General features: G+C 47.5%; 1 protein-coding gene across 3 annotated transcripts; it reads left to right on the forward strand.

The window, feature by feature from the left end:
• Positions 1 to 2,959: 2,959 nt before the first annotated feature.
• LOC110475992 (L-threonine 3-dehydrogenase, mitochondrial) lies at positions 2,960 to 15,406 on the forward strand. Of its 3 annotated transcripts, XM_021540530.3 has the most exons (10): positions 2,960 to 3,079; positions 5,394 to 5,505; positions 7,707 to 7,908; positions 8,237 to 8,279; positions 9,376 to 9,446; positions 9,968 to 10,117; positions 10,447 to 10,619; positions 11,574 to 11,664; positions 12,105 to 12,374; positions 12,578 to 15,406. In XM_021540530.3, exons 3-10 carry the CDS (start codon positions 7,725 to 7,727, stop codon positions 12,715 to 12,717), a joined length of 1,122 nt encoding a protein of 373 aa, XP_021396205.1. In that variant the 5' UTR covers positions 2,960 to 3,079; positions 5,394 to 5,505; positions 7,707 to 7,724; the 3' UTR covers positions 12,718 to 15,406. The 3 variants fall into 3 exon arrangements, with proteins under 3 accessions (XP_021396205.1, XP_085430513.1, XP_021396203.1); XM_085574387.1 differs by lacking the exon at positions 2,960 to 3,079 and having other exon boundaries at positions 4,217 to 5,505; XM_021540528.3 differs by lacking the exons at positions 2,960 to 3,079; positions 5,394 to 5,505 and adding an exon at positions 6,078 to 6,914.
• The last annotated feature ends 9,219 nt before the right edge of the window (positions 15,407 to 24,625 follow it).

Genomic DNA, 24,625 nt, shown 5'->3' on the forward strand with positions numbered 1-24,625 from the left:
TTGCTCAGGGAGTTAATGTTTGTGGCTATGAAATATAGATGTGTTTGGAATAAGGGGGGGGGGGGTGGGGGGTAGTAATACTGTTGTTTGCTGGAGGTACAGCTCAGCAGAAGGAATCCAGAGAAGGATCTGGAAGCTCTTTGTACAAGTGCTGCTGGGAATGAGAAGACTTGTCTGGATCAGCTCAGGGAAAGGAGGATTTGATCAGCTTCCGCCTGAAGAGATGCTGGATCAAATTGAGAGATCAAGTCACTGGTCCATCAAACATGGAATTCTGCTTGCCAGCAGTTTGTCACTTTGTCCTTCAGAGGACATCCCACTCCTCCACATTCTCCCAGGGCTCCCCTGAGAAGGGCAGCAATGCACAAGCCTCCCCTGTGGGCAGCTCCTTGTGCTGTCAGAAGTCACCCACCCCCTCAGACAGAAACAGCAGAAGAACCCGGATGGCCCTCAAGGTCCCTTCCAACTCTAAAAACCCCAATATTCTATGATTCCATCCTTGATTTAGGAGTGGGATTCCCATTACAAGCCCTGCTTTTGAGGCTGCAAAACCCCATCACACCAGGACTCTGCTTGGAGATTTAGAAAGTGTGACATGGGATCAGATTTAACTCCAAATACTTTGCACACACTCTCCAGGCCCTCTAATCCCTCCTGGCTACTCATTGAGAACTCCCTTAAGAACTTCCTGCTTCTTGCAGATTTACTGGATGTTTAAGAAATCAAGCAGTGCCTGGACTGCACCAAACCATGATGTGTTTCTGGATTTCTGCAGTTTGGACCAACTAAGGCTCCTCTTTGGAAGGATTCTTGGCTGGGAAATTTGCAACTTGCTGCCTCCATTCTCCTTGGGATGGACAGGACATTAAAGGTTATCCAGTTCCAACCCCCTGCCATGGGCAAGGACTTCTTCCTCTACCCCAGGCTGCTCCAAGCCCTGTCCAGCCCAGCCTTGGACACTTCAGGGACACAGAGGCAGCCACAACTTTCTTGTCAGGCTGTCAGTGGGAGCTGCAGGGACTTCAAATGAAGAATAATTCCCCAGAAAGGAAAAATGAAAAGGTAGAATTTGCAAGCAAGAAGCACAGCTCTAAAACCTCAGCAGAAATAGCTCTGAAGGACATGGTAAAATGTAGGATTGCATTTGTTACCTCATAGGGAACACTGCTGTGTTTGAGATCCAAAAATGCTGAACCTGGGTTCGTAACCCACCAGACATTCAGCTTCTCTTTATTCAAGAATGTGCTCATTCCAGCACTCTTGACATCTAGAGAATTGTCAAGTTCCCAAACAGCATAAAAAGAAATGTACCCAACTGAGAGTGCCATCCTATTCCAGTTCAATACACCTAATATCAAGAGAATTTTTCCTTTCCAAGGCTATTTTAGTTTTCCCTTGTGGTGACCTGCAGAATCTGGGCATCAGCCTCACCCCAGTAGGGTCCTTGCTGTGCACATGCAGCTCCACCAGCTTTATTCTCTTCATGACCTCCTACTTAAAAAAAATGTATTGATAGGATGAGTTTTCTTCTCAGAACAGCTACGCCTATCTCCTGCACACAATCAGCCAGCAGGCTCTGTCCTGTGATACGATAAAGGCTGCCCAGGAGTTCGATGAGCAGCTGTGAGTGTGGGTGCTGATAGGAGGGTGGATCTCCAGCTTTGAGGCACAGTGCCACAACTCAGCTGTGCAGATAGCACAAACACGATGATTCCCGCTGTCCCTGTCACAACAAAGAGCCTCTTGGCTGAGCAAATGGTTGTTTCTGCACCTAAGATCAGCCAGGTGGCTCATTCTGCTGGGCTGAAGCCATTTAAGACTTGGTCATATACATGAGGCACTGACCTTGATGGGAAAGCGGGAAATATTTCCTTCTACTGAACCTTTAGGAAACAGTGTAAAACCTAACAGGTCCTGCCCAGCCGCTGTGACCTCAGTAAGGGCAGGAACACTAAAAACCAGAGTCTAAGCAAGGGACCGTGAGTTTTAGCAGCTGCTCATGTACAACAGCCACTGAAAGGATGCAGAAGAAATTTGAAGGATGCAGAGGTGATTTTTAGCAACTCAAAGATCATTTGGGTACTACATCCCTCTCTGATGTCCAGGCAGTCAAGGAGCTGGTGGTACAGCCTAGGAGAAACAATTGCACCTCTGTGATGGAAAGATGGTGACAGGAGCATCTCCCTGGTGAGGAAAGGCTGAGGGAGCTGTGGCTGTTCAGCCTCCAGAGGAGGCACAGCTGAGAGGAGCCCTCAGCCCTGGGTGTCCCTGTGAGCAGGGAGGGTCAGAGCAGGGCCCAGGCTCTGCTCTGGGACCAGCAATGGCACCAGAGGAATGGGCAGGGACTGATCCCAGTGAGTTCCACCTGGACAGGAGGAAGAAATGTCCTGTGCAGGGACAGAGCACTGAACAGATTGTCCAGACAGGCTGTGGAGTCTCCTCACTGGGGATATTCCAGAATTGTCAGGATATAGCCCTGTGCTCTGGCATGACCCTTCTTGAGCAGGGAGCTGGGTCCAGATGACCTCCAGCTGTCCTTTCCAACTGACCCATCCTGGCACTCTGGGAATTAGGGATTCCAGGTTTTGGGGGTTCTGTGACCAGTGCTGTGTTGTACTACAGCTCGGTCAGTGGGTGCTGACCAACAGGAGAGCTGGAGAGGGACTTTGGACAGCAGTATGGAGCGCAAGGAAGAGGGGGAACGGCTTCCCACTGCCAGAGCTCAGGGTTAGATGGGATATTGGGAAGGAATTGTTCCCTGTGAGGGTGGTGAGGCCCTGCCACAGGGTGCCCAGAGAAGCTGCGACTGCCCCATCCCTGTCAGCGCTCCAGGCTAGGCTGGACGAGGCTCGGAGCAATGCGGGACAGGGGAAGGCGTCCCTGCCCATGGCGGGGGTGGGGTGGGGTGAGCGGTAACGCCCCGTGTCCCTCACAGCCCGCACATGGCGGCGCGCCCAGCCCGCCCTCAGCCCCGCCACCGCCGCCCCTCACGGCGCGTGACGTCACGGTCGCGTGACGTCACCGCCCAACCCCCGGGCGAGCGGCCCCGGCTGAGGGACGGGAGCGCGGCGGGAGCGCGGTGAGCGCGGGGCGGACCGGACCGGACCGGGGCTGCGGGGCTCTGGGGGACTGAATCTGGGTGATGAGGGATCGCGGAGCCGCCTCGCTCCCGGCGCGACCGAATGAATGGGGTGGGGGAGGGATGTCTTTCCCCGGCACCGCTCGGTCCGGACCGGTTCGGTGCTGGCGGCGCTTTGGTTCGTGCCCGTCACCCGCACCGGCCCCGTGGCTTCAGCAGTGCCGGGTGAAGCGGCAGGGCATCGGGGAATGCTTTGCGGTGGAAGGGACTTTAAAGATCCTCCCGTTCCAACCCGTGCCGTGAGCAGGGACACCTTCCACTATCCCGGGTTGCTCCCAGTCCCGACCAGCCTGGCCTTGGACACTTCCAGGGGTCCAGGGGCATCCACAGCTTCTCTGCAGGCTGTGCCAGTGCTCTCCATGCTCACAGCCAAGCATTCCTTCCCAATAGCCCATCTAAACCTACGGGGTTTCTATGTTTAAAGCCGCTACTCCTTGTCCTGTCCCTCCATCCCAAGTCCCTCTCCAGCTCTCCTGGAGCTCCTTTAGGCACTGGAAGGGGCTCTGAGCTCTCCCTGGATCCTTCTCTTCTCCAGATGAACACCCCCAGCTCTCCCAGCCTGGCTCCAGAGCAGAGGGGCTCCAGAGCATCTCTCTGGCCTCCTCTGGGCTTGCTCCAGCAGCCCCACTCCTCCTGCTGTTGGATCGCAGATCTGGGGACAGCTCTGCAGGTGGGGTCTCACCTGAGAGTGCCAGAGTGGCAGAATCCCCCCCTCCCCTGCTTCCCACTCTGCCCAGGATACATTGGATGTTCTGGACCAATCTTCCTTACTATTCCAGGAGTTTCACGCCATTCAGCAGCTGCATAATCTCCTTTTTTTTTTTTGTTTATTTTTGGTGGCTGAGGCCAGGTTTCCAGCAGGTCCCTCACAGCTCAGGCTGACGTCTCCTCTTGGCGGGCTCCACGAGGGGCTCGGCCTCATCCCCGGCCGTGCGTCACCCCTGGACAGGAGCCGTGTGTGTGTGTCAAGGTTATTCCAGCTGAGCTTGGCCAACAGCTCCCTGCCAGAGGGAACAGCTCCAGCCTGGACACCCTGGCACATCCCCCCTGCCAGAGGACACCGGCAGGGACGCAGCGTCCCGGCTTGGGGGGTTCTCAGAAGCAGAGGAATTGCCAGCAGGGAATGTGAGAGGCATTTGTGTCCTGCTATCCAGGCAGCAGCAGCTGGGGCTGAGCTGAGAATATCCCTTAGTTGTTGCAGCTTGAGTGCTCCCAAATGCAGGGATCTGATGGAGTTTCTACTTGGCAGCCCTTGGGCACCACAGAGGCTTTTCCATGGGCAAAAAGGCTGGTGCTTCATCTTCTGGATGTCCAAGGAAGGTGCTGTCTTTCTCCTCAAGCTCTTGATACAGTTGGGAAAATTAGAGGAGCTTCCCAATGCATAAGCAAATCTGCAGGTCTGAACAGAAACTGTGGGGTTTGGAGCCAGCTGGGAGTTGAGAATTTGGAGCTCATTGTGTTGGTGTGGACCATGTTCCTGAGGATGTGGCTGGGAATCTGCGAGATCCTGTGCCCTGCAGAGTCTTTTATTTTTCTTTAAAAGAAGAAAGTTCTGGATTCTTTGGTTTAGCTCCCTGGAGGAGCATCCTGTGGCATCCCAGCAGCTGTGCAGCCCCAGAAATCCTGTGGCAGCTCTGGGGTTTGGTTTGACCTCTCTTTCCTCCCTCTCCCATTTTCTTTGAGGCTTGCAGTGGGACTTTCCAGACAAAGCCCATGACTTTCTTATCTTTCTTACCACCGTGACATTCTATTAATAACTAATTTACAAGAGCTGCTGGTTTCCATAAACATTTTTGACTTTTATGTGAGCAACAGGTGTTGCTGCTTATGTAACACCTTGAAAACCCCACAGAACATCAGCAGCTGGCAGTTCACTCACTAAATGTCATTTTATGACTGTCTTTTTTTTTTCTTTATTCCCAATTTTCCTTCTCCCAGTGCTTTAATCTTCTTACAAACCCCAGAAATTTCCTGCTATCCCAGGCAGATTATTGTTCATCGGAACACGTGTTTGCTTTCTGCTAATCTTTTGGACTGCCACTAATTAATTTAAACTCTGTCCTTCAGCCATGACCCAAGGCTGGCTGGTTCTGGGACTTGGAGGAGCTGCTTGTGCAGCTTCAGAGCCCTTTCCCTGTCTATCCCAAACTTCCAGGCATTTCAAAATCAAGCAGGAGAGAACAGTGAAATCCCTGGCTGCTGCTGCTCTCACACACACTTTTTTTAGTTTGGATTTTTTTTTTTTTTTCTTAAGGTGTGGGACAACTCCTACTCTCTGCCAGGTTTTGATTGGCTTTCCAAAGAGGCAGTGTCCTATAAATTGCCTTCTCTGCTCTGCTTCTGCCTTATCATCAGCTGAGACCCAGGTGAGTACAGGAGAGGGAAAATTCCAGCTGCATTTCCATTGCTTAATCTATTAGCTTTGGTTATTGGTTTAAAATACTGGGGTAGGGGAAATAACTTTGATGTTTCAGGATAAAACTTCCTCATTTTGCTGACACTTTCTAATATCAGTTTGAGTTGATAAATGAGATCAGGGACTGAGAAACTATTCAGAAAGGGATGTGGGAAGGGATTTGAAAATATATTGTGGAATCATGGAATGGTTTGGGTTGGAAGGGACCTTAAAGCTCATCCTGTTTCATGGGCAAGGACATTTTCTGCTATAAATTATATCTATATATTATTTGGGTAATTTTTTTCTCTTTAGTTCCCAACAGAACAGAAATATTCCCCTTTGGGATAGTAAAAAGGGAAGCCTATAAAAATATAAGTTATTTTACATCAGTTAAATTAATTTTGTGTGTGTTTTTGTTCAGAGGTGTTAGTAACTCCTGGAAGTTATTTAAGATGGAAAACTTGGATCAAGGAGAATGGGCTTTCCTGTATGAGTTGCTTTTGCAAGTTAATCACTGTGTGGGGATGACTTCAGGTATTTGGGGAAGTATTTTTAAGGCATAATATTGATTTCTTTATATATCTGTGCATTTAGGGCAACTTTAGTAGCCAGTCACATCTGGGTTTTCCCCCTTTGGATTTGAAATAGAAATAAATGCCATCAGTGGAGGTTTTTGCAGCAGCTCTGCTGCCTGGCTGTTTCAGTGACTGGTGTAAAATGCATTTAATGTTCTGAGTCAGACCTGGGAGTAAATTCTCAGCTTTAAGACTTTGTGGTTTCACTCTAGGTATGTTCAGAAAAACCAGTCCAGTCATTGGGAAACCAATTTTAGTCACAGCCAACTTTTGCTTGTACTTTGCAAAGCTCAAAATGCCTTTTCAGGTACTTGGAGTGGAAATTTTTTGTCACACAGACCAGTGAGTCTCTCTCAGTGCTGGAAGATTTTATTCTTTGATGCTGAAATAGGAAGGGGTTATCGTGAGAACTGGTGTCTGAGTCTGTGTCCAGATGGAATTTGGATATTTCCAAGGATGGGTATTCCCATCACCTCTCTGGGCATCTCAGACCAAATCTTTTTGATCAGTTTGAATGTATTTTTTTAATAATGCAATTTTATGGGGCTGTCTTATTAGACAATAAGCACTTTAGCAAATCTGTATTTAAATAGCAGAACTCCCTCAAGTACCAGAACACTTTCAGTCGGGTGACCTGAGAAGTGAAAGGAATACCCACATTAATCACCTGTTTGCTTTTCTCTGCAACTGCAATTCATCTGCAGCAATGAACTGCTGCAATTTCTTGTGGAGAGCTTCCATCTACCTGAGTCTCCTTTTTATATATGCCCCAATAAAGGATTTGACAGGGTAACCTCATCAGGCAAGTTTGATATATGCTTTCATCTGGGAATTTACATATTCTAGATCTTTGGGAAACACTTAAAAATTGTTCAGAGGGGGTAAGGAAAAAATGAATGGTTGTGCCTTGCGGATTTTATTTGAGAGTATTAAATTTGCACCACAGAAATGGCCACTTGTGGCTGCAGGTGTCATTTATTTGGGGTACTTTGCATTTCCTTCTGCAATAGGAAGGATTTGCAGAGAAAGAACCCAAACTTGAATGCAGCACAGAGTAAATTATAATTATGTGAAATAATTAGGACATTTTCCTGAGGCCTGGCTAAGCCCTGCCACTCCTCTGTTTGCTTTCTGGGTACCATCTTTCCTGAGTGTTAAATCAGAGTAAATCTCCCTTTTTTCCAAGTTATTTCCTGCTGCCTCCTTGGCTCATCTGCTCTTGCTGATGCAATCCTGAGGAGTTTTGCTTATTCACAGCAGCCTGTAAAACTTTCACTCCAAATGTGGCATCACAGCAGCTTTGTTTTATTCTATATTTATGCTTAAAATCACAGTTTTGAACAAAGTTTTAAAAAAAGTTTAAACTTAAGCTTTACAGTGTTCTCCCTGTCCATTTTTCTGGACTGTGGATATTTTCCTGAGCTCACTCCAGGGAATACATTACCTCTGCTCATGTTACATCCCAGGCTGCTTTCAGCCCTTGTCTGGCATCAAATTCCTCTGGATCCCTGAAGAATTTTCTGGGGGAACGTTTTAAAAGCAGTTTAATGGGGTTGAATCACTCCTGACTCATCTTTTGTCTCTCTCCTGGCAGCACACCTGAAGGGGGAAGATGCCAGTCATCAGGAACCTGGGCAGAGCTGCCAGCCAGCTGCTGCAGAGCTCTGGCTGTGGCTGTGGCGTGTCCCTCGTGCCCGCCCGGGCCATCGGGGTGTCCCCACGCCAGGTGGCCTCCGACGCCAGCTTCCACTCGGTGACGTTCTCCGAGTCGGATCATCCCCGGGTGCTAATCACAGGTCAGCACTCCTGGCACAGCTGGGTTCCTGCTTCTCAGCTGAGCTTTCCCACTGCTCTCCTCCCTCCCCAGATTGCACAGTTCTGGAAGCAAAAATACCCCAAATATCCTGGAATTGGGATGATCTTTCCCATCGGGCAGTAAGATCAGTGTCCCTTGTGAACTTTCCTATTTTAATTCCAGGATTCTTCTAAGACCAGTGTCTTGAGAAAAAAAATGTACAAGCTTCCTGACTCGCTGAGAAAATCATGCTAATTCTTGATATGATACAGATAATAATGGAATTCTGCATTGTGACTCCCCCTTTTCCTCTGATTTTTGTCTCTTAGGTGGTCTTGGCCAGCTCGGGGTGGGACTTGCAAAGCTGCTGAGGTGGGTCACCATTCCCTGGCTTGCATTGAGTGAGGCATTCCAGCTTTAGCCATCACTTCCAGAAGAAATAGTTGTCTGGAAAGTTGTTTATAAAAGAAATCCTATGTTACAAATGCTGGTTTTGCCTCTTGGCTTTGTAAATAACATTAATGGCTGGACTTGATGATCTTAAAGGTCTTTTCCTTAATGATTCTTAATGATTCTATAATTAAATTTTCTCCATCATTTTGTTTGTCCCTCCGGTGCTTGCTGTGGGGTTCTGACGTATTTTCTTTATGTCCATTGGTCACAATTCCCAAAACAGCAGGATTTTGTCTGAGTTGTTTGCTTCCAGTTAAATGGGAGTATTCAGAGTCTGAACTCTCAGAGTTTTCCTTCTTTTTCCTTCTCCTCTTCCCCCACCTCAAGCACAGTTACCTCCTTTTTTATGACATCTTTTCAAGAAGTGTGAAATGCTCCAAGAGCTCTCCCTGATCCATGTCCCTGTCCATATCCAGCTCAGTTTATCATTTGTTCACAGTCTTTGCTGGAGGGAATTTAGACCAAGACTAAAAGTGAGCAGACTCGCTGCACTCAACACTGTGGCAGTTTGAACATTTTCTGCTATTTCTATGATATATTTTAAAATTATCCAAATAATGGGAGGCCAGAATGTACTTCAGTACCACCAGATCTGCTCTGATTAGCACAAGGTCACAATTTCTCTCTTCTATTTTCTTCCTTGATATAAAAGTAGCTGCAGTTACAACAATCCCAGTGTGGTTTTTTTGTCTGCAGGGGAGTAAACTATCCCTGGGTATAATTTTTACTAAGAAAAGGGTAGGAAAGTCTCTTTTCCTGACATATTTTGTCTTCCTAAAAATATTCTCTATCCTTATGCAGACCTTGACTGCTACTGGAAATATTTGATAACTTTTTAAGATGCTGTGTTGATATTTAAAGGATTGTTGGGTTTTTTTTTTTGTTTAGTGCAGTAACTGATTTTATTGTGGAAAATATTGTTCCTCTGCTATCGCTTCTGCAAAACAAAATAGCAACTGATGGATTATCTCAAAAAGCTGTGGACTCACTGTTCCCTGTGGGTATTTTTACGCAGGAAACGCTTTGGAAAGAACAATGTGATCTTGTCTGACATTAGAAAGCCTGCAGATAATGTTTTTTATAGTGGTAAGTGACTGGGGAAGCACATGGGAAAAAAAAAAAATAAACCTTGACTTTACCTCTGATGTTCATAAACTAATTATCAAAGTGATAAGTGGATTACACTGACAAGCTGCTGTTCAAACCTTCTGCATAATGCCTCCCTGCTTTCAAATCTTGCCAAAATGTTGGTTTCTTCTCTTTGTGTTTTTTGCACTGCTGCTGTGCCACTTTCCAGACTCCAGTAACTACTTGAGGCACCTTGTGCTCCTGCTGTAAAAAGAGGTGCTTTTATTCTTTTGGAGGGAGGAAGTTGGAAATGAAACTTGTGCTTTGTTTTTACATACTCAAGGAATTTTTATAATGAGGTGGATGTAGAGTAGGATTTAAGACTCTTTGATTTTCACTAAAAACTTGCGAAAATTTTACCTCAACATTGCTGTTTAGTGATGTATTTAGGTTATAGAAACAGCAGCCTGAGCTTCATGCAGAACCTTCCTTCCATCCATTCCTGATATCCAATTCCCCACTGCTTCCATCTCCTCCAGGTCCTTTCATCTTCGCGGATATCTTGGACTACAAGAACCTGCGGGAGATCGTGGTGAACAACCGCATCACGTGGCTGTTCCACTACAGCGCCCTGCTCAGCGCCGTGGGAGAGGCCAACGTGCCCCTGGCCAGAGCTGTCAACATCACTGGTGTGTGCTGGCTTTTCAGTGCTCAAAGCTGTGTCAGGGCAGGTTTGGGTTGGAGATCAGGGAAAGGTTCTTCCCCAGAGGGTGTCGGGCACTGGAACAGCTCCCCAGGGAATGGTGACATTCCCAAGGCTGCCAGAGCTCCAGGAGTGTTTGGACAATGCTCTCAGGGATGCACAGGGTGGGATTGTGGTGGGTCTGTGCAGGGTCAGGGGTTGGACTGGATGATCTTGATGGGTGTCTTCCAGCTGAGAATATTCTATAATTCTCATAATGGCTTGTGAAAGCAGAAGTATTCTGATAAATCCTGTTGTTTTGTGGCTTTTTCCCAGGTTTACACAATGTTCTGGATATTGCAGCTGAGCATAATTTAAGGCTTTTTGTTCCAAGCACCATTGGAGCCTTTGGACCCACCTCTCCTCGAGATCCAACTCCTGATCTCTGCATTCAGAGACCAAGGACAATCTATGGAGTCTCCAAGGTCCATGCTGAGCTCATGGGAGAAGTAAGAATTTTTTATTTTATTAATTTCCTAAAAGGTCTGGTAGAATTTCACTAAAATAGGTTTCCCAAAGAAGCTATGGCTGCCCCTGGATCCCTGGAAGTGTCCAAGGCCAGGCTGGACAGGGCTTGGAGCAAACTGGGATAGTGGAAAGCATCCTTGTCCTTGGCAGGAGTTGGAATGTTCTTTAAAGTCTCTTCCAACCCAAGCCCTTCTATGATTAGAACTTCATTGCTTTCGTAAGATTCCTCACTCATTCTTGCCCCCATTTTTCCTTCCTTCAGACTTTACTACTCAGCAATAGTCTGAGGCAGTTCTGAAGGTCAAATATCCTTTGAGTTTTGTTGGGAAAAGCACAAAGCATGGGAAGCTGACAAACAGCTGACTTTCAGTGTCATTTCTTTCCCTGTTTTTTATGGCTTTGGCCTCTGTGCCAATGTGAATGGCACTGCAGAAAGGACAGTGCACAAAGCCTTGTGACAGCAGGTACACAATGATGAATTTTTATTCCTCCTCTACAAAAAAAGACTTTAAAGTCAAAGTCTTGGGAGTCTGGACATGCAAAACTTCTCTTTTGGCTTTGTAGTTATTTATAAACAACATTTTTAAACCTGTTATTTTTATACAGTTTCCTCATGTAGGTCTGAGGACAGTATTATCCTGGGAAATCTCATAAACTTGGGAATGTTCAGTTTCTGAACATTGTAGACCCTATATAAGTAGCATGACAATCCATGTCAAAGATCAAAGACCTACCGATGTGGATGTGAGCTGGAAAAGGGCAAGCAGGGAGATCAGCTGCCAGGCAGGCAATGGGGATTGTTCAGTAATTCCTTTCCTTTCATCCCTGTCCTGGGACAGCTGAAGGTTCATCCTGTGTCAGATTTTTCCTGTGAAACCAGTGGGTGTGTCACCGACTCTTGGTGTGTAACTCTGTGTTTCTGCCCCCCTCCCCAGTACTACCACTACCGCTATGGCCTGGACTTCCGCTGCCTCAGGTATCCAGGGATTATCTCTGCTGATTCCCAGCCTGGAGGGGGAACAACTGGTGAGTGACTGGTGCATGACAAGAGGGCTGGGGAGGACTTTTCACAAGGATATGGAATGACAGGACAAGGGGGAATGGCTTCTCACTGCCCAAGGGCAGGGATGGATGGGATATTGGGAAGAAATTCTTCCCTGTGAAGGTGGTGAGCCCCTGGCACAGGTTGCCCAGAGAAGCTGTGGCTGCCCCATCCCTGGAAATGCCCAAGGTTGGAGGACTTGGAGCAACCTGGGATAGTGAGACATTCCTTCCCAAGGCAGGGGATTGGAACTGGATGGTCTTTAAGCTCCCTTCCAACCCAAACCACTCCGTGATTTCATGATGAATATCACACAGTTCTGCTGCCAAGTTTGAGACAGGAGACTTTGGGGTTGGTCTGAGGTTTGTTGACTGTCACAAAGTGCACAACACAGATGATACACATCCATTATTCTCTTCCCCAGATTATGCTGTTCAGATTTTCCATGATGCCATAAAGACTGGCAAATTCAAGTGTTACCTGAGGCCGGACACCCGGCTGCCCATGATGTACATCGATGACTGCCTGAAGGCCACGCTGGAGGTCATGGAGGCCCCTGCAGAAACCCTGACCATGAGGACCTACAACATCAGTGCCATGAGCTTCACTCCTGAGGAGCTGGCCCAGGAGGTACAGAAGTATGTCCCTGAGCTCCAGATGACCTACAATGTGGATCAAGTCAGGCAGGCCATAGGTTAGTATCTTCCCTGGCAGCAGGTAAGAAAAAAAAACATCATTGGGATGAAATAAAGTCTCCTTTTTGGGAACTGACAAATTTCTCCTGTGCAGTTCAAGTCTTAGAGTTCAAAATTCATCTTTAGTAGTGATGAAACATCTCAAAGTTCAGAGAGATTTTTCCTAAGCCTCACCTTTCTTGGTTCTTTTTTTTTCCTACAGCTGACAGCTGGCCCATGAACTTCGATGACAGCAACGCCCGCAGGGACTGGGGTTGGAAACACGATTATGACCTCCCCGAGCTGGTGACCACAATGTTTAGCTACCTTGGGTCTGACTCTAGGATTGCCCAAGCTAACTGAAATGCTTTCAGATGTTTCCAGATTTCCACAGAGGACCAGGAAGAAATGGCCAAATGTTAGTTTCTAATTTTCTGAGTCTTAAAGCACATCAGTTACTAATTTTTGTTAGTAGTGACAGTGTTGGGCAGAAATGTCCTGTAGCTGGGATGTCCTTTAGATAAACAACAGCACTGGGTGCTGTCCCCAAACACAGCACTGCTGACAGAGTTCTTGAACTTTCACACTTAGGGAAAAACACAAAAATGACTTACTCCTGGCCTATGGCTCTCCAGTCATTCCTGCCTCTTCCTTGGCAAACAACGTGGGATAGCATTGTCCAACCTGGCCTTTCAGGCATATCCTGAAAAGTTAACAATAGGTTTTGCTTCTTCCTGGTGAAGGATGTTAGGTTGTAGCAAGATCCTTTTTACTCTTTATTTACAAAAGAGACTTCAGAAGAGCTGTTTCATGTTTCCAAATTGCAGGGGGCTGTTGCAATTTAGTTTAAAATCAAACTTTGCTCGATAACTCCTATTTATATCTCTTTAGCGCTGTCTAAGCATACACTTTTCTATACCTAGGCCATGCAGAGTAGCATTCTTATGATGCTGCTTATAAATGTGAAGTGGAATAGGACTTGAATTTTCATTATGCTTTAAAAAAACCAGAGTTTACAAGCAAAGCTTTGTCCTGTTATCTGCAAGTGCTGCTGCCTTCAGTGCAACCTCAGAAGGAGAGCCGAAATCTGAAGAGCTGTTCCATGGATGTGAGGCTCAGTAGGATTTCAGGGAGGCCAAGCCTCTGGCTGTGGTTTTTAGCTGTACTTTTGGTTCTCCCAGTTGTTTGGAGTCCCTGCACAGTGTCACATTGCCTGGAACAAGTTTGAAAGGTGGGCTGAGGATGGAGCCTTACTGTAGAGTCAGGTCAGCCTTGGAAATATTTCCTGTTCACCCCATTTTCCACGTGCACTGTGTAGATGCTGTTTATATGTAACTCATACCCTTTTATTCTTCAGAGAGGGATCCAGAAGCTGAAACCATCTTCTAGCTACAGCTAAGGGCTGTTCTCCTTGTTGAGTTTCATGCACAGGAGATTCTGGGATGCACAAGGGAGTTTTAGTAAATATGTGAGAGGAAGAGGTGTCAGTTCAAAAGTTACTTGGGACACTTCAGGAAATGACAAAATGGAGAGACAGGAATGTCATTGTAGGTAAAATACCAGTTTCCATGGATGTGAGTCTGAGCTATCAGCTACTCTAGCTGAGAAACAGCCTCTGGGAGCTTTGGATTTTATTTTTTTCAAAGAAAAAAATACCTTTCATTTTCAAAATGACTGGAAATTCCCTACGGAAGCTCTCCTTTTTTCTTTTTTTTTTTTTTTTGTCTTGTATACTCCAGTAGTGTGTGTAGGTAAGCACATTCAAGTTGTTGTTTTTTTTTTGCCTACAACTTGTTTGCTCTATTTTCTGTGACAATGCTTTGGTGGTTGCAAGTCTGTTGTGTTCTCTGTAACCCTTCCATGATCAGAGTTTTGTCTCTGTGCAGGAACTCTCCTGCAGGGATTAAGTTTCCTCACAACAGTAACCTTCCAATGAAGATTCTGTGGTGAAACCCAGTTATTTGAAACATTTGTTACACTTATATCTCTTGGTTTTGTATGTATTTTATCCTTTCATCTGTGGGCAAAGTAGGAATTTCACAGGTATTTAAGCTCAAGGGTAGTGGCTGTTACTGAAACATTTTTATATTGTTTACATTGCTGCAAGGACATGTTTTTAAACTTTGGCCACTTTGTGACTCTTATGTAGCTCAAGTGTAATTTTTGGCCCAATGGGCCAGTGAAACTTCACACTCTGAGGAGAGACTGGCTGGGCTTTGTCTTCTGTCCAAAAGGATGGGATCCAGGCTGGTTTATCTCCCAGAGACCTGGAGACAGCAAATGAATGGCTGGAAAGGAACTGGAGTGTCTTGTCCACTCCTCAGTGCCTCTGTTCCACCTTTGGGAAGTGTAAAATAAAGAGTTGATGGGTCTCACGCCGTGTCCTTACCTCACTCAGTGTCCTGGGGTCTGATCCCCTTACCCTCATTCCCAGCTCCAGTTTAATCAGTCAGCAAGAGTGAGGAGCAGGAATGTTCTTTCTTCTGAAGCACTATCCATGGTCATGGAATTACACAAAAGCCTTGGAGCAGGTGTCATGGCAAAGGTGAAATTCAAACCTCCTGCCAAGATGTTACTGGCCTCATTTAGGAACAGCCATTTAAGCAACTTAATTTTTTAAAAATCTGAAATGAACCATGTTCCTATAGAGAGTGATCTGGAAGAAACTGGTGACAATCAGGGAATGTTATTAAATGTGTCTGCAAGGTCTGTGTCCTGTTTGAAATTCTCATTTTCAATCTCACCAATGATCTGTGTATTTTTTCCCCCATGTCTTCCACATTAACTTCTTTTTTAATGATGTCACAAATTTTTTTTTTCTGTATTAAACCAACTTGATGTGGTACAAAATAACTGCCTTTTTCTACCAGTTGGAAATTTGACTTCTGGGCAGAGACTTCCCTCATGACACTTGAGCACTGTGGCTGTTAAATTACCTATTCAGGACAGAAAAAAAAGCTTAAAAAAAAAAAAAAAAGGTTGTTAAGAATATTTTTTCAACTATTTTTAGTTGTGGGTGATGCCTCCTTTAATAAAATCCTATGCAGATGGATCCTGGGTTTGTCATCCTTGGCTGGAGCAGGTGAGAGCAGTGCTGGAAGCTCCAGGAGAGCTGGAGAGGGACTTGGGACAAGGGATGGAGAGACAGGACACAGGGAATGGCTTCAAACCGCCAGAGGGCAGGGATGGATGGGATATTGGGAAGGAATTCCTGGCTGTGAGGGTGCCGAGGCCCAGCTGGGTCCCGGTTTCTGTGCCTGAGCAGCTCCTGCCTCCAGTTGTTGCACAACCTGTGACGGGTCAGCAGGAGACGCTTGGGTGAGGCGATCACACTCATAACTCCCCACAGCCCCACCCTGCCTCCTTAATCCACGGACAAACCCTCCCTGCAGATGGAACGAGGCCTTTCCCTCCTCCCGCACCTCGGCTTTCTAACGATGGGTGACTAACGTGGCCACTGGGCTTCAGAGGGTGTTGCAGCTCCACGCCCTTCCCAGCTGCTCCCCTTTGATCCTTGGTCTGCATCCTGTTGAGTCCTGTTTGACACAAGCCTAGCCTGGCTTTTGGAAGTGCCAGAGGTGATGGTGGTGGCTCCAGAGCTGCTGCAGCTGGAGCCAGGCTGGGAGAGCTGGGGCAGGTTCACCTGGAGAAGAGAAGCAGCCAGGAAGAGCTCAGAGCCCCTTCCAGGGCCTGAAGGGGCTCCAGGAGAGCTGGAGAGGAACTTGGGATAAGGGATGGAGGGACAAAACAAGGAGGAATGGGATAAACTGAAAGATGGTGGGTTCAGATGGGACATTAGGAGGAAATTCTTGGCTGTGAGGGTGATGAGGCCTGGGCGCAGGTTGCCCAGAGAAGCTGTGGCTGCCCCTGGATCCCTGGAAGTGTCCAAGGCCAGGTTGGATGAAGCTTGGAGCTGCTTTCTTCTCTTGGCTGTTTAAGACATCAGCCAGGTGCAGGAAGAGGGAAGGAAGCTCCTTCCCTCAGTGGAAAGGTGTGAGGGATGTGGGGGATTAACGCCTGTCCTTTTGGAAAACCGCTCCTGCTGTTCCTCAGGTTGGAATCAAGCTCCCAGCTGTTTGTCAGGAGCTCTGCATTCCTGCAGGGAAGAGAAGGTGAGCACAGGGAGGTGAAGAGAGGAGAGCATCTGGGTTATCCAGAGGGAAATCCAGGGGCTGGGATCCCCACCTTGCAGCCCCCTTCCCAGGCCTGGTGGCTTTCCTGCCCCACTGCAGGCAGGTTGTGTCTATTTTAGGGAATATCAGCTGACATTTGCCCTTCTCCTGGAGCCTCAGGAGAGACAAATGCTCTCCAGGCTATTTCTGGCTTCATGCCATAGCTGTATGTGATCCTAAATTCCCCATGGGACTGAGCACCGTGCTGGGGCTGAGGGGCAGGGAGGGGGCTGCTCCTGGAACGAACCCAGGGATTTTGGGATGACTGGGATGACACAGAGCAGCTCAGAGCTGGCACACAGCTGTGGAGATGCAATTCAAAAAACATTTATGCCTCAGCAGCACCATTGTGGAAGCTGTATCTGGAATGGGCATTGCTTGGCCAGGAAAGAAAGTTGTTTCCTTTCCTTGTTTCTGCAACTAATGAGCAGTTTTGGATTTTTCCTGCCCCTAAGTCCTTGTGCACCTTCCTGGAGCTCCTGAGAAGGTGCAGCACACAAGTTCATGTTCACTTTTGAGGGGATTTAAACTTTTTAACAAAAAATACAAACATCTTTTGCCCTTATCCCCCATTTCATATGGGTCCTCAGAGTGGAAAAGACCTTGGCTACAGGATAATATTTCTTCTGACCTGAAACAGAGCTTTTATAGCCCAGTTTGGAGAAGAGAAGGCTCCAGAGAGACCGGAGAGCACTTTCCAGTGCCTAAAGGGGAAGGGGCTCCAGGAGAGCTGGAGAGGGACTTGGGACAAGGGCCTGGAGGGATAGCACAAGGGAGAATGGCTTCCCACTGCCAGAGGGCAGGGATGGATGGAATATTGGGAAGGAATTGTTCCCTGTGAGGGTGGGCAGGCCCTGGCACAGGGTGCCCAGAGAAGCTGTGGCTGCCCCTGGATCCCTGGAAGTTTCCAAGTCCAGACTGGACAGGGCTTGGAGCAACGTGGGATAGTGGGAGGTGTCCCTGCCCATGGCAGGGGGTGGAACTGGATGCTCTCAAAGTTCCCCTCCAACCCAAACCATTCCATGATTCCACAGTTCCGTGAACTCTTCCACAAATGAATGTGAAATTGAATGGAAAACTGGGCTAGGAATGCATCCTCAGGAACTTCCCTGATCAGCTTTGGACCAATCCTAAAAAAGAGGAGGCTCCTGGCAGGGCGCACCCGGCTCCAAGGACACCGATCATTTTTTGGCACGGCGGGGGCATTGCTGCCGGGGTGATGTCACCACACCTGTGTGGTGCAACAGATCACACATCTCTCCAGCCTTTCCTCTATTCCACATTGAAGATCTGTCACCAGCAGAGCTGTTGCAAAAAGGATGAGTCAGAGGAGAGAAAGTAAAGTCCAGAGTTCATCCTCTTTGTCCCAACCTGGCCCAAAAGTCCCCAGATCTGATGCATTTTTAAAGCTCTTCTTCCTGGACCCTTGTGATGGTGAGAGGCTTATAGGAGGTTTATAAAAAATCCTTACCTTTCTAATCCTTGTAATTTTAAGGGAAAATTGATCTTCTAGAAGTGTATATAACCTGTGTGAGCTCCAAAATATTTTTTAAGACAGTTGAGTTTTAATATTTTATCCCTACTTTATTTATGATAATTATTTCTCTTATTATAATGCTTAATTTAGTAGGATCAGATTTTCACTTCAGTAAATACAAGAATTATACCACAATTGCTCAGATATGGTTTGCCAGCATGTCCTAAATTCTGATAAATGCTAAAATGACATTTTTTCTTAGGGTATTTTGTAGGGAACTCATCACAGGGTGTCTGAGTGTGTTTAGCTGCACACAAATACCATCCCAAGGATGATGTTTCATGGGATAAGTGGTTTATTTAGCTCCAGATCTAGGGAGACTTGGTTTGGTGGGGATTTGTGATTGATGTTGGTGTCTAATATTTAAATATGTTCCTTTTGCCAGAGTCCAACCCCATTCTGGGGGACACACGTGTGCTTCCACACTTTTCCCAGCTGCATGTGCCTTTGGGGAAGGTAAAAGGAGGAAAGGTCTATAAATTGCTCGTTCATTATTTCATGTGTTTTTTCCATGGTTAGGTGTGGTTTAAGCAGGTCTGAAGTTGAGGCAGGGATGAAAAGACACACTTGGCCTTGTTGGAGGAAAATATACTTTGGAAACTGGGGATAACCCCAATTCCTCCACAATCTTTCACCCACCTCAATGTAGTGTGGAAGCTGACACATAAAAGAAATAAAACTAATTCCCAGTTGGATCAGAGCTGAATTTGCCAAAACTGAGAGTAGCAGGAAGAGGAAGAAGGGTTAGTGAGGTGCAGATCCTGCTCATCCAAGCCCAGGACAGCTGGTCACAGAAACAGAGAATGGAATATTAGCATTAAGGTGGGAACAAACCTCGAAGATCATCAAGTCCAACCTTTGACTGGATCCCATCATTCCCACTAAACCACATTGTGAAGAATATTCTGGTTCGCCCCACCACCTCTCCTCTCACTTCTCCATTAATTTTTCCACCTCCATGGAAGGCAGAGGCCTTGCAAAGCCCTAATTGGCACTGGGCCCACCCAGAAGTTTGTTGAGCTGCTGTTAATATGTTGTCTGGCTGAGGAGCTGCCAAGAAAACAGCAACACCTTCATCCATCCATCATCCATCCATCCATCCACACCCATCCATCCATCCATCCATCCATCCATCCATCCATCCATCCATCCATCCATCCATTTGTCCACCCACCCACCCGTCCATCCATCCATCCATCCATCCATCCATCCATCCATCCATCCATCCATCCATCCCTCCATCCATCCCTCCATCCATCCGTCCATCCATCCATCCATCCATCCATCCATGCATCCACAGGACCCTCAGCCCTTCCAGGTGGAAAAGCTGCCCTGTCCCTTGACCAAGAGCAGCAGGGTCTCTCTGTGCACGCTGTGGGTGGCAGAGCAGAGGTTTGGGTGCTTGTGACCCCGGGGTGTTTGCTCTGTTGGCAGCGTGTCCCAGGATCAGTGTCAGGAGCAGATTTCTCACCTCCAGCCTTCCTGCCTGGCTGTAGGCTGGAGGCAAATATAATAAATTGTAATTTAATTCTAAGCAAACACATTAAAATAGTAGATCCATAAAATGGTTTGCATTGGAGGAGATCTTAAAGATCATCTTGTTCCACCCTCTGCCATGGGCAGGGACACCTTCCATTGTCTCAGGGTACTCCAAGCCCCAGTGTCCAACCTGGCCTTGGACAATTTCAGGGATCCAGGGGTAGCCACAGCTTCTCTGGCCAACTTGTGCCGGGTCCTCTCCACCCTCACAGCCAAGAATTCCTTCCCAATATCCCATCTATCCCTGCCCTCTGGCAGTTTGAAAGGCCTTATTTCAGTTTTCAGCCCTGATTCAGACTCTGAATGCAGTGATGATGATGATGATGATGATGATGATGATGATGATGATGGTGATGATGATGATGGTGATGCAGTGACAACAGAGCCGCTCACACTGAGCTCAAAGCCTGGATGCTCTTCCAGCACTGCTCCATCTACTGCCAAGAAGACTCCACTCATGGCTCTGGCTGATGCTTTTTATGATGGCTTTTTCTCCATGGCTGGGGATCAGATATTTGCTGGGCTGGAGGCTTGTGCCTCTCTCCTGCCAGTTCCCGAATCTCCTCCATGGCAGCCACCTGCCACTCCACCAGAAGCTGCCTCTCCATCTCTTCCAGGACACTTGGAGGCAGACACAGCTTTACTTGTCTGGCTAGGGCAGGGGTCTCCACCTGCTGAGGTGCCTTTTGAAGTGGAAAGTTTAATTTAAAGATTAACTTGTCTTCTCCCCAGAAGCCATTGAATAACTGGTGCTGGTTTGGCCGGGAGGCTGGAGCGGAGGTGGTGGGGGTTGCTGTGCTCTGGGCATAGAAGATGCAGCACAAATTTGGGGTGTGGTTGGGGCAAGCAGCACTGCTGGGGTGGGAGAAGTCTTTGGAAGGAAGATGCTCCAAGGGCTGGAGCCCCTCTGCTCTGGAGCCAGGCTGGGAGAGCTGGGAGTGTCCAGCCTGGAGAAGAGAAGGAATCCAGGGAAACCTCAGAGCCCCTTCCAGGGCCTAAAGGGGCTCCAGGAGAGCTGGAGAGGGACTTGGGACAAGGGTTGGAGCAACTGGAGACAAGGAATGGTTTTAAGGTGAAAGAGGACAAAGCTAGATGGGATATTGGGAATTAATTCTTGGCTGTGAGGGTGGGGAGGCCATGGCACAGGTTTCCCAGAGAAGCTGTGGCTGCCCCTGGATCCCTGGAAGTGTCCAAGGCCAGGTCGGATGGGGCTTGGAGCAGCCTAGGATAGAGGAAGGTGCCCTTGACCATGCCAGGGGGTGGAACTGGATCGTTTTTAAGTTCCCTTCCAACCTGTTTGGGATTCTATGAAAAGTTTTTTCCATGTCCAAGCTTGGTGTCAGAGAAACATCTCACCCAGGATCCTTCTTTAAACTCAAAGATGCTGCTCAAAGAATGATTTTGAAGAAGTGGGAAGGTGGAGGATTCTCCATCCTCACACATTGAGCTCAGGCCAAAAAGCTGCTTTGCTTTATCACATCCTCTCTCCCCTGCACCCTGGATTTTGAGGACCTTGTGCATGATGACAACAGCAGGAGCTGGTGATTCAAAACTCCCCCAGTACTGGATTTTGCCAGGACATTTAAATGTTTTGTTTTTTCAAGGGGAAATGATAGTTATGCACAATTGGGATACACTCCTTTATGTGAAAGCAACTTTCCCCTCCCCAGATGTGTTATTATTTTAATGGAATCACAGAATCGTGGAATCATAGAATAAGCAAGAGGAATAGAAGACAGGAAGAGAGGGAGAGAGAGTTTGAAAGAGCTTCTTGAAATAAATCTCAGTTAATTCTCAACAATGGGAATGGGAAGTGGTGGGATGGGAATCAAATCTCTCCCAAGAAGGTCAAGTTCAGGCAAGGGCCACAACCAGGTGTTCTGCTGGGACATGATACATGGGACCAGCATTGCTTTTTAATCTTTTTCCTAAAGGTCTTGAAAATTGGCCATTCCCCTTTTTTGCCCCCGTCTCCCATGCTAAGGTATTTTACAGCCTTCTTCCCATGGAGTGCTACTCCATTTGTACATCAGCCCTTCCCTAGCAATGTTTGCATCCCAGGATTTACTTCAGTGAGAGTCAGAGAAACAAAAAAATGCCAAATAAATGGAAAATTTGAGGCAGGAGCAGCTGGAGGGAGTGAGAGAGATGCCCTGGGGTGAGCTGAACCACATATCAGACACAAGAGAAGCCCCACCCTGGCACAGGTGGCTCCCAGGTCCCTCTCCCACTCGTGGTTACTTTCAGCCCAAAATGTGGGCTCGTCTTGCCATCTGCTGGTGTTATCTGGAGCCTGTCAGAGGAGCAGGACTGGGGGACAGAGGACATCCAGGACAAGGACAAAGGGAGGATAGAACCCTGTAATGTTGTTGTGATCCCCAGAGGGGACAAGCCTGGTCAAGAAGAGACCAAGCACTGCCTTGTAAGGTAATATTTTGTTTTCCAGAGGATTTCCTTGCTCCTGGAGCTACTAATTCATCTTTTAATGTGTTTATCTCCATGATGCACGAGCCTCTCCTAAATATCCTTCAGGGTTCCTTCCCTGGACCCCCAGGCTTGGCCCAGGGATGTTCCCTCCTCTGCCTCATCGCTGCTGCTGCTCTCCTGGTTCCACCTTCCTCAGCACAGACATCCCAAGGATGAGCTGCAGGTTGTCTGGAATGGATTCTGGGGGGAGGTAGGAGGCCATGGAACCCATCCCAGGATATGGATGGGCACCAAGGCTTGGAGAAGCAAAAGGATCTGTCCCCCATGAAAGCACAGATGCACTGGGAGGAGATGGACATGGGAGGCTCTCGCTGTAAGCTTGTGGGACATGTCCCAAAAATGCAAGGCCATGCTTGGCACGGTGCTGCTGGTGTTTTGATTTGGTCCAACATGTTTAACAGGGTTTTTTGGAGGAGCTTTGGAAGCACATTGCACCCCGTTATTCCTTCAGAAACCTCAGTGGGTGAACCATCTCCACAACTGGATTTTGGGGACACTTGAGCCACTCAAAGGTTTTGTTCGTGTCCCTGGCCTCGACCTGATGGATGAAAAGCAATCCCAATGTTTTCCCCACTGGCTTTCAGAGGATGGCTGGACCGGTGAAAGGAGTCAGGAGAGGGAGCCAGAGCCTCAGCTGAGAGCTGTGAGAGCTGCAGGGAACGGCTCTCACCTCTGCAGGGACACCCCAAATTACACAAGCACCCCTTTGGAGCTGGTCCCAGCCATATTTGAGGATGTTCAGAGCATGCCAGTGCCCTAATTTTTTGGAGACTGTCCTTGTTTCATAGAATTAAAGTTTGGAAAAGCTCTAAGGTCCTTGATTCCAGCTGTTTTGGCTGGGATATAGTTAATTTTCTTCCTAGTAGCTGGCAGAATGTTTAAATCAGGATGGAGACACATCCCAGAATAGCCAGGACCGTAATTTTAAACCCTGTGTGAGTTTTGTCTGGTATTTTAACTGCATGGAGTGGTCTGTGCTGTTGCTGGGATGTCCCTTTGTCCCCTCTCCTGTGGCATGAGGAACCTACATCCCATTTTTACCTGCCTCAACAAATGCCAATCCCTCTGTTTTGGTGAGTCCACCCAGAAGCTCAGCCGGTGGGAAATGCATCCAAGGACGGGTTGAACTCACAGTTTAGCAAAACACATCCCATGTGCTCTTTTAACTTCAGCTTCAGGCTTTTTCCTTCTGGTTTTCCTTCCCTCTGAATTTAAGGGATGCTCAGGAAGATGTGGCAGCCCCAACCCAATGTCTCAAGGATGGGAAGAGAGAAGGATTTCTGGCTATATGGATACTGCAACCCCAACCTCATGAACAAAACCCCATTCTAACAAATTCAAAATCTTACCCAGGGCAGATAAAAGTGCAGAGCTCAGTGTGGGAAGAGGTGGTGAATGGGACGTGTGTCTTTTTTGAGAGGAAACCTGGAGCTTGGTGGCTTGAAACCTAGAGAGAGGCAGGATCCTGCCACCTTCACCTGTGAGTGAAGCAGGAGGAAGGATGGGGAGCCTGAATTTGGTGTCTGGCCCTGGAAATGCACAGGTGACAGAGTTGCATCCCACTAATTCACTGGTATTTGGCCACCCTGACCAGGGGGGCTTCAGGCACGAGTCCTGCCACTCGTCTCCAGCTCCATTTCAGCTCCCTGAATTATTGATGGCTCTGATGCAGGAGTTTATAATTAGCTCCCCAGACCTTCTCCCTGTGGGCTGGAGCTAGGAACACACTTTCTTTTTCAGTGGTTTTGCTCAGAGTTGAGCAGATTGAGGTGGGAGGAGGGCAGTAAGGGATGGATGGGGACCTTGGGGGACATTGAGGATGGCTTTGAGTGTATGGGGTGATTTAAAAGTGGACTGTTGTAAATGCAGGTGAACCAGGTGGGAAGAAATGCTGATGTCTGACTCCAGAAGGCTGAATGATTTCTTTATTACAACTATACTATAATACATTAATATACTATATAAAGGAAGATACTAAAACTACAAACTTACTTGTTCTAACTACCATATCTAACTCACACTCATGACCCTGCTCTCGAGACCCCAGACACAGGTGGGTTGGATTGGCCATCTCAAACAATCCTCACCAGAATCCAATCAAGCAATCACCAAAAGTAAAAAATTCTCCAAAAACAGTTCACATGAGAAAAATAAGGAGCAGAAATAGAAATTGCTTTCTCTTTCTCTCTGTGCACCTCTATGAAAAATCCTGAGAGAGAGAGAGGGAAATGTGCTTGCCACATGGCCACTTTCAGGGAAAGAGGTCTAGGGAGAGGCTGAGGGGTTGTCTGAGGGGTCTTAAACCCAGCTTGAACAGCGTGGAAGCTGTGCCAGGAGCTGGGAGGAGGCAAAGGGTCTTTGTGTCACCTTTAGGGACCCCCTTAGCCACAGTGCTCGTGGATTTACAGGTCAGAGGGAGAAAAAGACTGAGCCCTGGCTGCTTGGAGAAAGCCAGATTTTATCTGGAAGGGACAAAGAGCTGTGTTTGTGTGTGTCTGGATATAGAAAATGATGGGTTAGAGGCACAGCTGGGCAG

This window comes from Lonchura striata, chromosome 3 (assembly GCF_050655825.1).
Source record: "Lonchura striata isolate lonStrDom1 chromosome 3, ASM5065582v1, whole genome shotgun sequence".
Taxonomy (NCBI): domain Eukaryota; kingdom Metazoa; phylum Chordata; class Aves; order Passeriformes; family Estrildidae; genus Lonchura; species Lonchura striata.

Bases quoted from the DNA above. Each gene is read 5' to 3' on its own strand.
- LOC110475992 (XM_021540530.3), top strand. From the start codon at position 7,725: ATGCCAGTCATCAGGAACCTGGGCAGAGCTGCCAGCCAGCTGCTGCAG. The intron at 7,909-8,236 runs GTCAGCACTCCT...TTTGTCTCTTAG, and splicing joins TCCCCGGGTGCTAATCACAG to GTGGTCTTGGCCAGCTCGGG. The intron at 8,280-9,375 runs GTGGGTCACCAT...ATTTTTACGCAG, and splicing joins GGACTTGCAAAGCTGCTGAG to GAAACGCTTTGGAAAGAACA.